This window comes from Rhopilema esculentum, chromosome 18 (assembly GCF_057945365.1).
Source record: "Rhopilema esculentum isolate cy_ngs chromosome 18, ASM5794536v1, whole genome shotgun sequence".
In the NCBI taxonomy this organism is placed as follows: domain Eukaryota; kingdom Metazoa; phylum Cnidaria; class Scyphozoa; order Rhizostomeae; family Rhizostomatidae; genus Rhopilema; species Rhopilema esculentum.
In genome coordinates, this window is record NC_142832.1 from 1,399,329 (window position 1) to 1,419,347 (window position 20,019).

The following is a 20,019-nucleotide window of genomic DNA, read 5'->3' on the forward strand; positions in this document are numbered from 1 at the left end:
ATAGAGATTCCAGAAAGGTTATAAAAGGCTGCTACATAAAGCCTGGTTACAATGATAGTTGTAAGCAGTGCCTCCAAAATGTTTTCAGAGGCCTCCCGGCAGGGGCGGATTCAAATTATGTTTACGGGTAACATCGAAGTCTTTTGTGGCAACATTTTCAAGGCTGGCTTAAAAGGCTATTGGAATATTGCCCGAGCAAGGTCCGGGGCCCGTGCTCCGATGGGGCCCGTAATAAAGTAACGAGATCTATTTCCAATGCAAGAGAGCTACTATGCGGAATCAACGCCTGTGTGTTAATCGCAGAGAGATGTCCACACGTCCTTGATTCATGTAAATTGTTTTTGCACATTCTTGAAAAAATTCTTAAAAAACTTTTCAACAATTGTACCTGAAAAGGGCGTTTCCCTTGTTCTCCGGGAGACTGAAGGGCGTGGCATTGAGAAAAGCGGTACTACACACCTTTTTTTATAAAAATTCGTAATTTTTTGCTGAGCCTCAATACTCGTAGCTTTTTGCTGAGCCTCAATTTTTATAATGAGCCTGAGATTATTGTAACGGCCAATCTCCATCGGGCGAATTTTGTTCGCTTTTCGCTGTATGTCGTTTCGTTTTGCCAACTGATACATGCGAATCACCAGAAACAAAGTGTTTAAGAGGCGGAACTTTCAGAGGCAATTGGTTGACGAAACTTCGATTCCTTCACTAAATATGGAACCACCATAGACAAAAATTGCTCAAAAGGCGTCGTACGAAAATAGGTAATAAATAGTTGGTCGTCCAATAATTGTAGATCTATAACCGGATTTCTGTAAGCTCCTTTGCTTTCTTGCTTTCAGTAGAATTTAGGTACCCAAAACCTTTTATTCGCTTTTTGATTTCTTTCTGTGCTCGACCTGTAATCAAAACGTAAAAAACGTCTTTGCCATCTGTTCACATTTAACCAAGCGCTTGCTATTAAAAAAGTTCCAGGAGTGTTTGTTTTTGTTTTTTAATCTTTATCTCCCTCGTTTTGTTCAGAGTCATAAAGTATTGTAGAATCTAGACAAGGTGTACAACAAGGGTCTATGCTGAGTCCCAGCCTGTTTAATATGTGTGTAAGCGATAATTCAATATATGTCATTGCTTATACTTCTCGTGAATTACTAAAACCTATCAATTCAAATGCAAACAAATGCATGGACTGCTTCAAATCTTACGAGGTGACTGCTTATCTATAAAAAAACAACATCACTTTGAAATTTGCTCAAATTCCAGCATCTCAATGAAGAAAGTAAGGTAGCCTTGCTGGAGGGTGGAAAGAAAGGGGAAGGGGAGGCTTGGGGCCCCAATATTCAATATAAATAGCAAATTTGAATAAATACAGACATTATTTTGTTTTACTTGCCTATGCAATAGAGAATCATGATCAAGTATTTGGCGTTATGGTATCTGCCTTTCAATTATTGCCACATATCAACAACGGCCCTTCATGCTGTCTCTCAATATATTATGAACGACAACTTAAATGGAAATCTCACTCTGTGAGATTGGACAATGTGTCCATTTATAAGGTATTTCCAGCCAGAGCTGTAGTATGTTATTTTTGACCAGGAAGGTAAACCAAGCCAATACATTTATCCCATAGTGAGCTCCAGAAATTGACGGCCCAATTGGCTTGTAGCAAACTTTCTGCCACATCCTATAATTTCAAATTTCAGGATATTGATTTTTACTACTGTTGCTTAACTCAATGCCTATGTATATCATCCTTTGATTGGTGATTAAGATAATAGCCTTGATATTAAATGTTATCTTACTTTATTAGATACTAGTAACAAAAAGCAATAATCAGGTTAAGATTGATATCACTTTGGCAGTGCAGATTATACACCTGGAATCAATGATGTCTGACATTCAAGGTGATGAAACATTCAGTGAATTAATCTATGTTTAATTTTCTTTTAATGATCTAAAACTCTGTACTCAAACTCTGAATTCAGTGATGTCTGACAGTAACATAACTACAAAGAAATGTAGTTTTTTATTTGATTCTTTTTGGAAATTTTTTTAATACCTATAGTCTCGGAAGGTGCAGATCATGTAGTTTCGAATTCAGAGAAGCCTGACAGTCTTGCTGATACAAACAGCAACAAACGTAATTGTTTATTTACTGTTTTCGAATCTTCTCTTTCTCAGAACTTGAATACGAGTAGTTTAAAAAGGAATATCTCTTCCAAGAGACTTTAATCTTTTGTACAGTGGAAGGTGGTTTATATCAAATTCAGAATGTTGCAATTTCTAACATTACTGTTCAAATGTCTATCTATGTATATTTGATATCAATCATCGCTAGAGAGAATGGCTTTTGGTGGTACATATAGTTTTTGCTTTTACTTGATGCCAATTCAGCAAATCCAGATTCAGAGAAAAGTGAATCGAACTCAGAAGGTGCAGATCATGTAGTTTCGAATTCAGAGATGCCTGACAGTTTTGCTGATGCAAACAGCAACAAACGTAATTGTTTATTTACTGTTTTCGAATCTTCTCTTTCTCAGAAATTGAATACGAGTAGTTTAAAAAGGAATATCTCTTCCAAGAGACTTTAATCTTTTGTTTAGTGGAAGGTGGTTGATATTAAATTCAGAATGTTGCAATTTCTAACATTACTGTTCAAATGTCTATCTATGTATATTTGACTTCAATCATCGCTAGAGATAATGGCTTTTGGTGGTACATACAGTCTTTGCTTTTACTAGGTGGCAATTCAGCAAATCCAGATTCAGAGAAAAGTGAATCGAACTCAGAAGGTGCAGATCATGCAGTTTTGAATTCAGAGATGCCTGACAGTTTTGCTGATGCAAACAGCAACAAACGTAATTGTTTATTTACTGTTTTCGAATCTTCTCTTTCTCAGAAATTGAATACGAGTAGTTTAAAAGGGAATATCTCTTTCAAGAGACTTTAATCTTTTGTACAGTGGAAAGTGGTTGATATCAAATTCAGAATGTTGCAATTTCTAATATTATTGTTCAAATGTCTATCTATGTATATTTGACCTCAATCATCGCTAGAGAGAATGGCTTTTGGTGGTACATATAGTTTTTGCTTTTACTAGGTGGCAATTCAGCAAATCCAGATTCAGAGAAAAGTGAATCGAGCCCAGAAGTTTTAAACCATACATTCTGTTTATGTATATAAAGAAGAATTTAGCAGTGGATGTAAGAACTTTGGATTTTAAACATAGAATTTTTTACTAGGTACCAATTTAAAAAGTTGCTACAAAGAGAAAGACATTTTATATTCAGAGACGCTTGCCTATCAGATCGATGAAAGAAGTAAGAAACTTAATTCTTCATTTGTTTGTTTTTGGAAATTTTTCTGTCTTCGTTTTAAAATACCTGTAGTTTAAAAGGATATCTTTCCTGAAGGACTCAAATATTTTGCATATTAGAAGAATGTTGATTTGAGATTTAGACAATAGTAATTCTTACTATTTTGGACTTGATATCTATATATATGTATTTGGAGATAGGAAATTTTAGCATTCTATTGTAATTGATCTTTTTTATTTTACTAGGTAGCAATTTAGAAGAACAAGGTATAAGGCAACAAGGACCTGTCAGTTACACTGACGATTTCAGTGAGTAATTCAATCGTTCAACTAACTATTATTAAGGGTTTTCACCCTTTACCTTGACTTTAAAATCTGAATGATGGCAATTCCTAATTAGTTTTACTCAGCTTAGTTGCTAGGGGTATAAGGCTAAGATTTACGCCTGTGAAGATGGTAATTGTTAAAAAAGTTGTTTTGTTTTGGCACAAAATGGTAATTGGTTAAAAAAGATTATAATCCAAGAAAAGACAAAAGGAAAGGAAGCTTTAGAAAACGGTTTTAATAACAAATTCTTTTCAACTACAAGTCTTTTCTAAAGCTAATTTTCTAATTAAGTTATATAAAGATATTCTACAGCAAGCAGTTATGTTAAGTCGTGCATTCTCATGGTTAAGTCATGCATTCTCATGGCAACGAACATTTACTGTTTTTTGTTTTCTCTTTGTCTGTTATTTGACATGCCAGGGCTGATAGCCATTGAGAATACAACGTCACAATATTTTGCTTTGATCTTATTCACCAAACGACTTCGAGTATTTAGCGTTACTTTGATTGAAAATATTGACACTTTGTTCATCGTTGCAGCATGTGTTCCAGTACAGGAAAGTGATGATTCTTTTGGCACAGAAGAAATTACAAACTCTTTTAATGCTTTCAAAGACAACGAAGTCAAAAAAATACTTTCAGAAACACAACCTGTCAGATATGTGGATTTGTTTGTGTTGGGTCCGACGACTGCAGAAACGTCGAGTCTCGTGGAATCACTTTGTGGAAAAGAGTTTGTCCCGGATGGACATACAGCTAAGGGTGTGATTCGATGTTTGTTTATCATTGGAAGTTAATTTTCAGTTTAAAAAGCAGTGCACATTCTCCCCCGGCTTATTTGCCAAAACTTTAAAGCCTTGTGCAAAAAAAGAAGTTATGGCAGGTCTGGGTAACGTAATTACGGTCCTTTGAAAATAATTTTCCCACAGTCGTCAGTTGTTTGAGTGCCACTTGCGCTGAACTGATCTAGTTTATCATTTCTTACACACGAAACCACTTAAATTAGAAAAACATGACAAGTCTGAAAACATTTTTTATATTATCATAACCCGAAAAAGAAAGGCTATTTGCAAACAAACTAGTTTGAATCTATGTTATGACGTTTTACACTCCGACGAGTGTCAGGCGATAATCTTTCGTATTACTCAAAATGTTTTGCATGCACTTTAGAGGGTCGTAAATACCTGTTCAAACGCTCTCGACTTTTCATTCGAAAACTCCCGACTTTTGTCATGAGTTTTGTCGGCATAAAATCGACCCTTAGTTAATCGAGCGACTCTACTTTGATGCTCCTCCGTGGCATTTCGCTCCGACAAGTCTGTTTCGCAAAATGGCCTATCACAATACACACCTCATTGCACAATACTAATTTGTCTATTAGAGAATGCAAAGACTTTTGTGACTTTCTTTCATGACTTATTTGCTACGCGAACAGATTTTTTTCAGGGGAGAGGAGAGGCGTGACAATTGATAACCAGTAGGACTGTCATAGAATTTTAAATCGTCTTCTTTATTTCGTGAGACAAGTAAAATAACAGTGTGATACCGTTGTAAATTTTCTCCATTTGCATATTTGACAGCGCATTTGTGTAAGAATATCTCAATTCTGTCTCATCGTTGCCCAAGAGCACTTTTCGTGAATTTTATTTATGAGATATGAATGTAAAAGACGTATCATTCTTGACCTATTCATAAGCGAATGAAACCTTTAAGGTATACCTTTCTTTTGGCATTGAAAGATACAGAGTATAAGAGTGGCACTCTTTTTCTACGAGATGGCGTGTAGCTGAAATATCTTCCTTTCGTTAATAGGAGCCAAAAAGTCTCGCACTGTAACAGTAAACGATCATTGGAATGAGGAGGATGTCATCGTGAAGATCTTGGATGACTGCTTTAAACGTATGCAGATTTAACCGATTAATGGTTGCGAAGAAAGTGATGGAAATTACCAAGACAGTATTATACCAAAGGCTCGTTGCTTATCATATGTACCTTCTATCTAATCAGTTGTTATCCCTTTAATCACATTATTTCATTTTCATAGCTCTATCCGATAACATATTTTGGTAGACCCAAATCGATTTTAGACTCTGATTTTAGATCTGAGATGCTGCGTTTACACGATACAGGATTTACTTCATATCGGATTGGCTGCACCGTATCGAATTGGTTTCATACCAGATAGGGCTCCTGTTTACACGAAACGGTTACTTCGCACTGCGGGGTGCACTGAAGCAGAGAAAAGTGGAAGGGGCGGGAAAGAAAGTGAAAGAAGTTCTGGGATGAAAATTCGTTTAAGTCAAAGAAAGTGTTCTCAAAAGCCGCCCTCTTCTTAAAGTTAAGCAATAACTTGAAATAAGATAAATATGGTGGGTAGTTATATGAAAAATGCTTTCAAGTCCTTTCATTGTGGTAGGAAAAAACTTCATTTTATCAGCATCCATTTTGTTTTCTTCTTTGATGAAACCACAAGTTGTTGAAAAAGCACGCCAAACGTGGGGTCGAGACCACAGAGTTTTTTAATGAGGTTGCGGAGCAAGTTGATAACGGATTCGAGCGTTTACACAAATTCTCTGCCCCATCCGATACATATCGGTATGGCTACATACCACTTTTCGAAATGGAGCGCAAAATCGGGGTGAAAGCATGTCGGATTAGGTCCTTATCGTGTAAACAGAACGCCTATTTGTTATGAAACGACTCCAATATGAAGTGAATCCGGTATCGTGGAAACGGGGCCTAATTGTTTATACGTGGGTATAGAATGGGAGGGATTAAGTGCGCACTTTTTTGAACAAGATGGGAGGTAAAGAGGCGACTTGTGTAGGCGATTGACTGTTTACACGGGATAAGATGCTAAGCGGAGTATTTAGGGTTGATTTTCACTTCAACTCCAAAGCGAACAGACTTTCCCAACTCATATCTGGCTTGGTGAAGCTCTTCGGATTGCCTCAGCTTTTTGTAGCTGAAACCCCTATCCGAAGTAAAAACAAATCTGGAGTAAACCAAACCCGGTACCGTGAACTCAGGCCTGAGAAAACATCTTTGCCCTTTGCATTTATTTGTATTCGCATAAATAGAGTCCTTCTGTGATGACGTCATAATAATATATTTTTTGAATTTTCGAATTTTGATCACATAACTTGAAGGAGCATCGTGTAATATCCCATCGAAAAGTACAGAATCATTCCATTGTGTTAAAAATCGGCTGAAATATGACCACTTTCGCACATGCTCTTTACCAAGCCAATCGCTAATTTATGACTAATAACGGAATTAGAGACTAACTAGAGCGGACTTTACCTGTACCTCTGTAGGTCTGTCAGGTAGATGCCCCTTCAATTGTAGTATATAGACACAAACTGTTTCAGTAATTATGTATACCTGTGTTCTGTTATTTTTGCATACAAGAGTTGTAGGTTCAACAATGATTGTTCTGTGAAGGTTATGTTGGGTTATGTTTGAAAAAACACTAAGTACTTTCTTCAGTTCACCTTACGAATTACAAAATATTATACCAATATCTTGCAATTAAGTTTCTGTTTAGTGTAATTGCTTTAATATTTAAATGCAAATGATCAGACCATTTGTCCCACAGGAACCTGTACCGGACAACACTTCAACATCAAATTTAATTCAAATTACCAAAATTTGGCATTTCCCTGGAGATTCACCCTGCCAGAAAATGTTCCGGATCTTTGCCAGTGCCAATTCTATGTACCTCCTTTGCTTTGATTTTCGCGAGCACAATAAAGATCCGTATAAGAACCTGGAAAAACTAAAGCACTGGCTGACCTCTGTTCCATCTTACAACAAACACAAGCCTCCTGTTTTTCTTATCGCAACACACATGGACGGTTTTGAGTCTGATAAGATTGACGACGCACAGAAATTTTTACACAAAGAACTATATGAAGGTTTCGGGTCATATTTAGCAAAGAATGAACACTGTATCCTGTTTCCTATAGAGAACAGCAAGGGCCATGAAGGTGTAGATGTATTAAAAAGATGTATTGAAAAAGAGGCTAAGGACATTCTTAGCAGTGATCCCAAAATTGGATGGCTGGTGTGTGAAAATCTTATTCACAAGCAGGTACGAAATGATGGTAAAATTTTTGCCATTGCAAAGGATGTTTTGATAGATAAACTGAAGGAAAGTCGCTGTTTAGGCGATGAAACTCAATTAGAAGGTCTATTAAGACACCTTCATGAAAATAAAATTATCTGTCTTCCAGGTATGTAAATTTTATATTTTTTGCTAACTTTTAAATGAAGATTCTAGAACTTTCTACTTTGAAATGCTTTGTCAAAGATTTGGCAAGGAATGCCATAAATATATTACTTTAAAGTGCATATGACACGAAAATTTTTATTCGCCCCTAAGACGTAATCGAGTATTCTGATCACGAAAATCACCATAAAATTTTCGAAAAACAAACACTTTCGTAATTACAGCTGTTTCAAGGTCGATTTTTTGCATCGAATTCTGTCACAAGGGATTGGGTCGAGTTTAACAGGAAGTGACGTAAAGTAGTTGTGTTGGTGAAAATTTAGATTGCTAAGGCGGAGTTTTACTTGCAAGTTTGCGAACATGTCTCACAGCAAATATTCAAGCTCGAGGGCGTCAGCTTTTGACGAAAGTGAAGGGGAATAGCTTTTAGGTGCTGCTGATGGGCTATTTTTGCCTTGGAAGAACGAACCAGTCTTTTTTCTGCGGATAATTCAGACGCGGAACCAGGCGAAGTTGGCATGGCTCGAAGCTTTCATGACCGGGCAGAGGACGAAGGTGGAACACAACAATCCGAACTGCCTGATCGATGGCGAGGAATTTTTACTTTGAGTCAATGGTGAGTGAAATAAGTTGTCATTGTGTTTTTTAGTGTTATAAATTCAGTACATCTCTGCTGTTTTTAGGCCACCATTCCCTGATCATAGCGGCCTAGCCTATCGCGATGTATGGGCGAATGAAGAAGAAGTTAATCTATCTAGAAATACAAATTCTGTTTGGCACCTTCAATTCTTGGAATTAGCAAATTTAATATTTTATTTTCATTAAATCTAGCAGAAAAGAGTATACCATATACATATAATATATATATGTAATGTTATGATCCTGCCGATTCTAAAGAATGTAAGAGAAACTCAAATCAACCATTATATTAAGTCATACAATGTTTTTGTTCAATAGGTATCTCTGTGCAATGGCATACAGTCTTGGTGTCTGTCAGAGACAAACGTAGATACTTCAATTCCAGAACTTCTGAGAGATTCAAAACCTTGTTGATGCCAAAGCAACTCCATCTGTGCAGAGCTTCCGTTTACGCTGCTTGCCTGTGAAGAACGAGGAACACAAATTTCAATGTTTACATTTAACAACAAACATGATACAAGATTAATTTTTTGGTCTTTGACCAAGGCTGACCAGGTCAAAGACCACTATTTCTGTTATACAGAAACGACTGAGTCCGTGATTTAATTGAAAGTTTTTATATCATGTTTTGCATTTTGCATCTTTATCCCATAGAATATCATTTCCCTGCTTGTTAAATATTTCTTGAGTTTCCAACCCCCTGCTTTTTGAGTTTCCAAAACCTTTTTCGCTTTTGTATAAAATATTGAAGTAGTTTACATTTGTTTAAATGGTTTAAAAAAATAACTTAAAAATTGAATATTTGGGTTATTTTTATGTATTCAAAACGGTGATATGGACCCCACACAGAAAGGCAAAGAGCCCCTTTTTCATAAAATCATTACCAATAACGTATCTCAGCTGTTACACAATATAATGTTGTTAGGCAGTTATAAAAAAAATAGGAATCATATTACTCACCATGCTTTTTTCATTCTTGCTTCGTTCTTTGTCTTGTTTTGGTTTGCGAACTGAAGGTAGATCATCACGTCGAAAAAATGTTTTGGTGTTTTCGGTGTCAAACCAGGAGGAGAGGGAAATGTACGGGGAAAATCAGTCGGAAAAAGGTGCTCTTGAATAAGATGATGGCTCGATAGCTTCACGCTGCATTTTTAATAAGTAATACCAAGCGGCGAACTTCTGTTGGGGCAGGTTTTCCAGGATGGCAGTCGAGCACAACGGTATCTTCCTCAAGGGGGTATTTGTTCCCTAAAGTGATGCACAATGGTTTACCGTAACGCACTTACCTGTTTTATAGTAAAAGTTTTCTAATTATCATGTTTTTGAATAAGCTTTTCTTGCAAACTAACTTGGGTTGGCCATATGATAACATTCTGAGTTGCGAAATTAGGACCATAGCCGGCTCACTTTATTTCAATTTTTATCAATTTTATAATGAACCAAAAAAATTTTCTTAATTACTTTCCGACCTTTGATGGCATTGCTTGAGTTATCTAAATAAAACTTATTACAATTATGGAGGAAAAAAATCTTTAGGGGTACAACAGTAGTGCCCGCACATGGTGAAACCATACAGAAGCCTTGTTCTATTCAACGGATACACAACCACTTTACGTCACAGGGGTCACGTGACCACAGGTTCGACCGCGTTTTTGTTGTGACACATTTTAGCTCGAGTGGCTGCTGGAAAACCCCGTTTTTCGGAGAAAGTAAATCGCAAATGAAAAAACTAATTTCACCACCGTTACGTAGCGATGTTTCTTTGATGATTTAAGCGAATAAAAATTTTCGTGTCATATGCACTTTAAAAGATTATAGATAGCATTTGTGATTCTTCCAGTTTTGCCAGGGAAAATATTTTTCAATTTTAGCCAGGCCCTTGAAAAGTGATAACTTAGATTCTACAGTGAATCTTTCCAATTTTTCAAAAAAGTGACAAAAATCTTTTTAGATGTGGATCAGTCTAATAATTCTCTTATCAGCGTTGTATTAAAAAAATGCTGGTCATGAAAATTTTACAACAATGAAAAAGTTGACATTACCAAAAAGTTTATAAATTCAGAAAAGCTTGTTATCTATGCATTATGTCTATGTGAATAGATTCTCCTATCTGAAGTTTGTTTGCATCAAAATCAATTAGACATATCCTAAACTTCAATATGTCATTGCTCCCCGTCATTACCATTACCCAGATATAAAAATCGGAGTTTGCAGATGAAACAAAATAAAGTGTCACTTTTCCAAGGAGTGCAATTTCCTAAACATTTTAGTAGAGTAGGGACTATTCTGTAAAACTCCTGGAGACAGATGACATCAAACGTCTACAGTTTCTGAAGACCATCAATACGTTACTAGTGACATATGACAACGGCAATGTTTTGGCGTTAGTTGAAGACCAGGGCAATTTTCATAATTTCTATACTGAACTCTTATAGCAGGAAAAGTTAATTTTTTGGCGAAATATTTGCCATTATACTTTCTGTAACTTTGCAATCTGATCATAATGCACAAGAGGTACCTTGACAAAAAATTACAGAAAATATAAAAATTAGATTTTGGAGATAGATGAAAATGAAGTGTCACGTGTAGAAGTAGTTTGTTGTGGACTTGTCATTAAGTGTATCCTGTCATGAAAGTTTGACAGAGTTGCGACGCCTCGTTAAGGTGGTGGAGCACGTTAAGGATCCGCGTTATAGGCTTCAGTTTGTAGCGATATTGCGTTATGTTCATCACTGCCAAGAAATTAAGATAAAATATCTATGTTGAATCATGGTTAAACTGCTTATTGAACTTGGGTAATGAAAGGAATTATTATACTGTTCTTTGACATTGAGTTTTTAGGGCTAAAGTTGTTTTTTATATTTTTTAGAATTAATGAAGTTAAAAAAACGGCCTTTGTCGCTTGAAAAAATAGCTATTGTGAACTTGGATCCTGTCATGGAAGCAATTCACCATCTTTGGAAATTTGCAACCTCTGATCCAGAAAGAAAGATGTACGAATACAAAGTTCGGCTTGCGAAGGAATCAAGGATATCACGCAAAGGTTTGAAGGAGCTGTTTGAAAATAGGCATCCACCTTTTGACAAGTTGATTGGAGTTATGGTTCTATTCAACATCTTGGTGGAATGCGATGTGAATGGTCAGGAGAACAACCGGGTGGAAGATTATTTTGTTCCATTCCTAATGAAGCCCTCCGATAACATGAGCGATAAATGGAAGCGTTTTGAGCATCATGGACAAACTGGCCTTCTTCTTATTGATTTCTTTGGCTTTGTATCGGCGGATGTTTACTGGCAGCTCCTTGCAAGAGTTTATGGGTTCTGCAAGCTTTCGGAGCCGAGTAAATTTGATGCCATTTTCTGTTACGATGAGAAAGCTTTTCGCTTGATCTATGATCCAGCCAACGGGCATATTCGTTGTAAAGTGCGGTGCGTATAACTTACTGCATTTTCATGCTTGGGTATGCGTGTCGTAGCTTAGAAAGGTTGACAAATGTTTATGACCTGACTTCAGACTAAGGATGTAAAAAATTGCCGACAGAAAAAAGTGAAATGAAATTGCTTGCATCTGTTGGAAGTGTTTTCATTTCATATCATATTTTTTACTCATTATAACCCCTCGGATGGGAGCAATGGTAAAATTTACACAGGGCTGGTTAACTGGGAGCAATGAGCAAATATTCAAAAACACGAATTAAGTTACTGCTAAAAGCTTAACTAAAGCTAAAATCAATAGAAAAGTCACAACATTAAGTACATTATGGTTTAACCCAACGTATTGGAAAAAATAGTTTTACTTCAATCCGATATGTTGCCTGTCGTAGAATGCATTTGTGTTACTAATTTACCAAGTATATATCAATCTAGTAGAAATCCATAAAGAGCCAGTATTATAAGTGAAGCTATGTGCTGTGTCTACCGAAGGGTGATGTTATCCGGGGCAGTGGGGTAGGCATATTGCAGACATGTCAGGCATCATATTTGCAGTGCTTTTAGTATCATTTTAATTTTGCTAAGCACTTAAATCTATAAATCCAAATGCTAGAATCTTTGAAAAGATGGCGGCCGGCAGACTCCTGAATTTTCGTGGTAAGATGACCGCCAAGAACGCTTAAAAGCACGACACGAAAAACCCGTCAAAAAGATATGAACGTTTTGGAACATTCAATTGCCAAGGGTTATTAAACATCGCAAAGCAAGCGCCCAGCGCTGACGATTTCGTAATGAACAATCTTACAGCGTTGGCAGTTCAAGAAATACACATGAAAATCAACAGCCTAAACAGAATAAGCGCAAATTTATTTACGAAAAAAGTTGAGGCAAGTAGAAGGAATGGGATGCCTCGAGTATTTTGAAGATTTCGTTGTCCCTTATTGCTACCCTGATAAAAAAACAATTGTAACAGCTAAAGCTATGCCTTATCGCTTTCTTCCAGAAATGTAGAAAGTTTTGCACGAGAAGCTTACATATGCATGTTCAGTCATGTTTTAAGATAATTCAAGACAACTGCATTCTTATCCGATTAACTATTTTGCTTTTTAGAGGGAACAGCGAAGTGCTGATACAGAAGCTTAAAGAGACGTTATGTGAGATTTGCAGCGATTTATTCAATCATCAAAAATTCCAATTTTTGGTACAATGCCCTGAATTCTGCCTTAGAGTAGGAAACTGGTCAAAAAATATATCGGTCAGTTTCCAGGATGATGACATCGATGGCAACGAGCCAATGTTCTTTGCACCATTGGGAGAGGAGCCTTGCATGACTTGCCTAGCCGGTTCTCACCCAAACCAAGATCTGTATTACAAACCTTCCTCTTCTGTGGTAATTATACATCCTATGAAACTTTTCATTCATTGCCTAACTTCCAGAGATACTTCATACGAGATGTTTGCCTTTTTAGGGAAGTAAGAGCTATAGTTAAGGAAAGGTAAATAATTTGAATTATCTAAATAAATGCATTAATTTTATCCAAATAACTTTATTTTTTCTTCCCTGTTCCCTTGGTGGATTACATAAATCTGAATGTCAATGTTCTGACGATGATCATTTATTGATTACGTCCATAATTTTAAACAATTGTTTTATTATTACACTTGTTTTGAAGTTTATTGAAATATTGCAATCTTTGCAATCAGGAGAAGATTGTACCTTCTGTTACCGGCTCTGAAGAAACTCATTTGAATGTCCCAATCGCAAAAAGTAAGTTAAATGATTTGTATTTTTATCCATAAATTTAACTGGGGCACCTTCCTAGTTTTATGTTAGTCGATTTTCGAAATTGCATAAAAAGGTATGAGGTCAGGAAATGCTATCTTCATCTATGCAATGGCTGACTAAAAAAGGGGGTGTTGCAGCCCCTCCTATATTTTGAAAAAGTAATGTTTTGACTCTCAGTAAACCTTGGAGTAAAGATCTTGACTTTTCAACATGTTACCTCAGTTCTTAAAGTAATCTTGCCCTGAAAAGGTTTTTGTCAACGAAGAAATGCTTTTAATGAACAATGAATCTCTGTTATTTTGCAGCAAAATTATTTTGCAAACATATTGTATACGTTCGTTTTCGAGTAAGATCTTAAAATAAAAAGTTTGCTAAGATTACATAAAAAAACTAATTGCATAATTTACAGCTTTTACAGCTAAAAGTAAGTCCACAACACTGTCTAGGGCCGTCGCTAGATATTTTTCCAAAGGGGTGTTTCCAACTTCCATTCACCGACAAGGTGGGCAGGCCATCCTTTATTTGCCGACGAAGCACCCCTAGATGGTAAAATACTCTTCTTGTTGGAGTGCCTTCCCAGACAAAATACCTTCATCTTCACTTATTGTAAATTGTAAAAGCTTATCTGTAAGCCAGTAGCAAATTCTATGTTATCCTCAACAATCATGAAAAATTTTCCTTTGCAACCTGTATATACACAAAAGGGTCTACGGCACGCCATTATAATTCATGTCTTTGTCAGTATAATTCATAAAGCACATTCTTGTAGCCTGTAAGGTAAAGTTCATCTCTTTCGATGAAAAGTAAGCTGAGGTGAAAGAGGTCAGCAAGTCAGTCGTTGTTTGTTTTTGCTCTTTGCTTCTACTTGGTCATAGGCTCTTTCATGTTCCTGTTTTTATTTGAATGAACTTTTATGCATAAATTATAGTCGCTTCTACGAGCCGATGTATATCTAAATCTTATTAATATCTTGCGCGCAGACCGGACTGGTTTTTCCAAAAACGAATTTAGTTGGATTGAAGAATTAGGTTTTTTATTCCCGTAGAGGAAAATTCAAAATTTTCCATTCAACTGTTTTCTTATCTGGAAAAACAAGTTGATTCTGCGCGCAGGATTCCTAATCTCCCCCCTCCTACACTTCTAACACGTTCACGTTCCCGCCAGCGCAAGAATAGCGTCTTGAGCATCTCTTCTCTAGGACCAAGTCTCTTCATATCTTGCTTGATGTTTTCCATCAACTTCGTTCAAGATTGTGATATTGTCCATCAACCTCATACAAGGTCGTCCTATTGGCCTCCTATCTCTCAGTTCTACTTGCTATGTCGCCGTCACATTGCCATTTTATAGTCAGTTCCTATCCTTTTTAGGTGCCCGTACTGTTCATGCATGGTTGTATCACCCTCGTTACCAGTGTGTCAATTCTTAGTTGTTGTTTTATGTATTAAACATATTTAATGTTGTTTTGTTAGAGTTCCACCAAATTTGTGTTGAAGGAACAGTATTGTCTGCTTATAAAAAGTGACAGGATAGATATTGTCTGCTCTAATTCTCTGTCAGTAAATTGGTGTATAGGCCAAAATTTCGCCAGAAATATGAAGTTTATTTGGATTTAGCAAACAGCCGAAGTCACTCAGAATTGTGACTTATCTGTGACAGGTTTGCATGCCTTATCTTTAAATGCTATTGACAAGTTATCTTCTGTTTTAAGAGAAAATTTATGAGATGTTGGAGTTTTTTTTCATTTTTCTCACTTTTAGATATGGGGCTTGTGGACAAGATTGGAGAAAAACTGGGTTCTTGCTGGGAAAATTTCGCGCGCAATTTGGAATGGCCAAAAGATTTGGATTGTAAAACCAAGATTGATAACATTAGATGTGACAACAACGCACATGCTAAACCGCAGGCCAAAGCAGTTGCAATGTTAAGTGAATGGATGCAAGCTTATGGACCTGATGCAAACTTTGGAAAGCTTTTTACTGCGGCTAATAAAATGGGAAATAGGGACATCGCACAATTCATTTCTGAAAATATCGATTTTCACGCTTCCAATCTGTAGACAGTCTTATCAATATTTCACGCCCAGTTTCTGAAGACTGTCTTATCAATATTTGTGAAGAGAAATTTTTCGTGAAAATATCTTGGTTTTCCTAGAATCAGCCAAACGCGTCACAGGTGTTGCCGTACGCAATGCACTGGTCGTTGTGTTTGTTTGAAACCATACAAATAACAAGCTCAGCTTGTCAGAAAACTAAGAAAAAATGCTGTAATACCAACCGCTGCCCTGCTGTACTGGGCGTTGTCCCACAGCCTTTTGCCGAACGAGATCTGGGAGCCAGTGTGCTATTGAAGTACTGTACCCGCATTAAAGGGGCGTGTTTCAGCATAGGCATTCTATACTGTTTATTCTCTTTTATATAGAGTGTTATATGTGTATATAAATATATAAATATATATTTATATATATTCTGTGATTATGAGTCCTTGGTAGCTCCTCAGCTAATCCACCAGGCAGAGCATTTCGGGGCTTATGATCAATATGCTCTTTTACACCTGGGTGCCCCCTCACCCCTGCGTCCAGGGATGATGCCAGCAAAGGTGTGTCAATTTGTTGTAGCAGTGTATATAAAATATGTGTATTGTAGCCATAGAGGCATGTATCATCCTTTGAATGTAGAAGTATATTGCATATGTGTATTAGTGTATATTGTATATTGCATTGCAAAACCACTACTGTGTAGACAAAAGGAGTTCGTTTTCACCTTAGGACTTCATTGGTAACATTCTAATAGGCAAGCGGCACTGATTGGTCAACCTTTACAGTCATGTGCTCGTGTTTCTGATTGGCCTATTTCGATCCACAACTGGGTATATATATTTCTCAGCGTAGAGTTTTCGATCTATGTTCTGACGTTTTAAACTCTGAAGAGTGTCAGACGAAAAGCTTTAGTTCACTAAATGTTTGCTTTTTTCAAAGCCATTTACAAGTTTTGTACCACCAAAAGATTGTTTGCATATATTGCATATATAGACAAATGGTTATAAAATTGGGATATCCTGTTTATGCAGATAAACCGCGAATAGAAAAGGGTACAATGAAGGGTAAAACAGAGCCCTTCGGTGTGGAGAAACTGCCGTCATTTATTTGTTTAGATTCAAGTAGTTGCAATTGCGATAGTCTGTTTTGACAGTCTTAACAGTTGTAAACAGTCTTATTGAACTGTTCATTTATATCATTTAGCAACGTGTACCATCCAAATGAAGAAATCTTGAATCGATTTTGTGATGTCATCACCTAGCCCGTTTGTAGGTCTCAATAGTTCTAGGAGTGCAGTTTTAGGTGAAAAAGGACCCTTGCAAAAATTTCATGATACTGTATTTGTAAGCAAACCTTTGCATAGGCTCAAAACCTGTTGGAAATCCTTTCATAGATGGCGTGTAATTGGGTGCGCTGTGAATAACACATTTGTAGTTTCTACAAAATCACTTCGGGTTTCAACCGTTGCCCGATGATCGTATTAATCGAGAAAATCTGAGTTGCACCTTAGAACCTTCATGCTCTATACAGCAAACCACATATCCAATATGCGATATGAGCATCGCAACTATTTGGGTCGTCGGCCTAAATTTGACACTTTAATAAGTCACCCGTAGTGATGAAGCTTTTATGAAGTTCCCTGTACATGATGTATTTCGAATTGATTCAAGAACTGCCTCAAAACAAAGAGCATTATTCCATCTATCTACAGCAGAATACAAACGGTGCAAATCCCGTCATGGACTTATAGCCAATGCATACAAGGATAAAGTTATTTCAAAATACATTTTGATCTACGGCCTAAAGTGATATAATTGAAATAAGCTGACAGTAACCAATCTTATATGTGGATGCAAAAGCGTTGTGCTACAATTTTTCCATCCCTGAGATCTCTCAACGCATTTTTGATGTTTAAAACATCGAAAGTAAGGATTCAAATCATTTTTTAAAATGCTTATCAGTTTAAAAAAGGCGAAGTTTAGCTGCTTTGTAAATAGGGTGTTCAAAGTGTCAGCACTGTCTTGAAAACGCCAAGAAGCTAATTGAAAGGGCCAATCTGTCCTGGGTAAGTTTGTTATTGTGTCTTGACTCCCTTTGCATGTGTCTAAAAAACAATTTGGAACAATGCGTCTTGACTCCCTTTGCATGTGTCTAAAAAACAATTTAGAACAATGCGTCTTGACTCCCTTTGCCCTGTATCGAATACTCAGGAGATTTGCAAGCAGGCGCAGAATCACTGCTTGCCATCTGAAACAACTGAGCACAAATCAATGGCGCCCGCGTCCCAAGACACTAGTCCCAGGGAAAAAAAGCACGAGATTGGGGTAGTATTTAAGCCACGAGCCTCTAGTTGTTCGGCCTTTGCTTCTCGAGGTTCGTTGGGAAAGGCAGCCCTGTAACACTTGGAAAAAGCAATGTATGTAAAAATCAACTCTAAATTCCCCTACTGTTAATTTTATGCAACTTTCTCATCATTAACAGCACCAAAATAATGTAATGTTTCATTTTTATTGGTTTTCATACTTAGGGACTGCCAGAAAGAAGAATTAAAGAAAGTTTCATCAACAGCGGGTTGAAATATTATTTAGGGCCTAAAGTGCATTAAGATTCAAATTCTATTTCCATTGAAAATTGTTCACCCTTGCCCTTACCCGCCAATATTCAAAGCTAACAAGCCTGTTCTTTACTTACCGATTTCTCTATAATTTTTATTTTTTATAATGATAAAACATATATTCTGTTGAAGCTAAAAAACGCTCTATGTGATTATTTAATTGTTTAATTACGAAGTTTCTATTCCTTATCTACCCTAGGTTGCAAAATTTGTCATATTTATCATGTTTAGGCCACAATAGTGTTTATCCATTTTCCTTTTTTAATTAGTTTGCAATGTTGCTTCGAATTGTTGTATTATAAGAATTGAATACTTTATCCCTGAACAATGTTTTAATATTTTATTGCTTAAAAGGTCTAACTCTGGGTACATCTCTTTTAGATAACCAAAATGGCCAACAGTTGTTGTCAGTAAAAATGATGCGCTAAAGTTAATGTTTGAGAAAACTTCAAAAAAGGTAAGCCTATCGTTTTTCTACTCAACAAATTTATTCGAAAGCTAGTTCGATCTTTTCACGAAAGTCAATTGCTTGATTTCCAATAGGAAATGGAAAGATAGATTTGAAAATAATAGAACTCGATATTTTTTTAAAAATTCCATACTATCGATATTATAGAAGCTATTTCAGGCAAAAGGACTTCATTTTTTCATCAAATCCATATTTGTTGAGGTAAAATTGGAATGTTTAAATCGAACTGGGTTTTAAGATAATTATTTCTGAATTTAAGATATAGTTTTTGTTAATATCATATCATGAAGGCAAACGATTTGATTGTGCTGTGATAAATGTTTTATTCAAACATTAATAAATATCTTAATACAATGTATGAATCAAAGGATGCCTTAAAATTAGTTGAATCCCAAAACTACTTTCAATTAAGTTACAATAACAAATGTTCTAAATTTCCTAACATAATGATAGGTAGTAGATTATAGATAAAATTATAGAGTATCATTTTCGAGTATCATTTTCAAATAAGTGTTTATTTTGCAAAACTTTTTAAGAAAAATATGCAGCATCATTAGACGTTTCAAATCTAAAATGCATTTTTACGCTGTATTACTTTATTCGAATGCAAGATTTGAAAATTTTAAGAAAAAAATCGTATTTTCGAAGCAAATCACGGACTTAAGAAAATTTGTAATTTTGTAATTTTTTGAGTCACTAGTTCTGTTAACGGTGGCAGTTTGGATGTTGGGGTTAGTTTGTTTTGCTATTAGGGCGCTGTTCTAGTTGTTGGTCACGGTTTGGTTGAGTTGCATTGGTTTAGACGTCGGCTAATGGTGAAGGGTGTGAAGGATTGTTGGATGTGGTTGGTCACCTCAAAACAGTCTAGTGATTCAAAGTTTACAAAAATCAAGAACAATCCTAAAAATGCCTTTCTGGATATACCTTCCGTTTTTTCTCTACCAACAATCGTATTTCAGTCAATCTAAAATATTTCCTTGATATAAACATGAAAATTCTATTATATTTTATTCAAAATTTAACACTTTGCATTATATAAAGTACTGAAAAACTTCCTATTTTCCTTCCAAGATCATGCTTTTGTTCAAATACAACTCGTTAGGCTAATATGAACCTGATCCACGGACGAACATCTTTAAGTAAATGTTTATGTTAAATGTTTAAGTAAGTTGATTTT

At 36.1% G+C, this 20,019-nt stretch overlaps 2 protein-coding genes across 4 annotated transcripts; both read left to right on the forward strand.

Annotated features, from left to right (window-relative positions):
* Window positions 1-1,910: 1,910 nt before the first annotated feature.
* On the forward strand, window positions 1,911-7,375 carry LOC148958050 (uncharacterized). 3 transcript variants are annotated; one of them, XM_089113614.1, is made up of 7 exons: window positions 1,911-2,134; window positions 2,736-2,852; window positions 3,237-3,314; window positions 3,557-3,619; window positions 4,178-4,399; window positions 5,450-5,607; window positions 7,236-7,375. In XM_089113614.1, exons 2-6 carry the CDS (start codon window positions 2,816-2,818, stop codon window positions 5,548-5,550), a joined length of 501 nt encoding a protein of 166 aa, XP_088969740.1. In that variant the 5' UTR covers window positions 1,911-2,134; window positions 2,736-2,815; the 3' UTR covers window positions 5,551-5,607; window positions 7,236-7,375. The 3 variants fall into 3 exon arrangements, with proteins under 3 accessions (XP_088969740.1, XP_088969739.1, XP_088969741.1); XM_089113613.1 differs by lacking the exon at window positions 1,911-2,134 and adding an exon at window positions 2,146-2,493; XM_089113615.1 differs by lacking the exons at window positions 1,911-2,134; window positions 2,736-2,852 and adding an exon at window positions 2,146-2,493.
* On the forward strand, window positions 7,323-15,845 carry LOC135696605 (uncharacterized). The gene is made up of 5 exons (XM_089113611.1): window positions 7,323-7,872; window positions 11,377-11,935; window positions 13,049-13,328; window positions 13,643-13,706; window positions 15,482-15,845. Exons 1-5 carry the CDS (start codon window positions 7,323-7,325, stop codon window positions 15,778-15,780), a joined length of 1,752 nt encoding a protein of 583 aa, XP_088969737.1. The 3' UTR covers window positions 15,781-15,845.
* The last annotated feature ends 4,174 nt before the right edge of the window (window positions 15,846-20,019 follow it).

Coding starts and splice junctions, on each gene's coding strand:
- LOC148958050 (XM_089113613.1), top strand. CDS start 2,457: ATGCCTGACAGTTTTGCTGATGCAAACAGCAACAAAC. Junction 2,494..2,735: donor TGATGCAAACAGCAACAAAC/GTAATTGTTTAT, acceptor TGCTTTTACTAG/GTGGCAATTCAGCAAATCCA. Junction 3,315..3,556: donor CTATCAGATCGATGAAAGAA/GTAAGAAACTTA, acceptor TTATTTTACTAG/GTAGCAATTTAGAAGAACAA.
- LOC135696605 (XM_089113611.1), top strand. CDS start 7,323: ATGTTCCGGATCTTTGCCAGTGCCAATTCTATGTACCTCCTTTGCTTT. Junction 7,873..11,376: donor TAAAATTATCTGTCTTCCAG/GTATGTAAATTT, acceptor TATATTTTTTAG/AATTAATGAAGTTAAAAAAA. Junction 13,329..13,642: donor ACAAACCTTCCTCTTCTGTG/GTAATTATACAT, acceptor CTTTGCAATCAG/GAGAAGATTGTACCTTCTGT.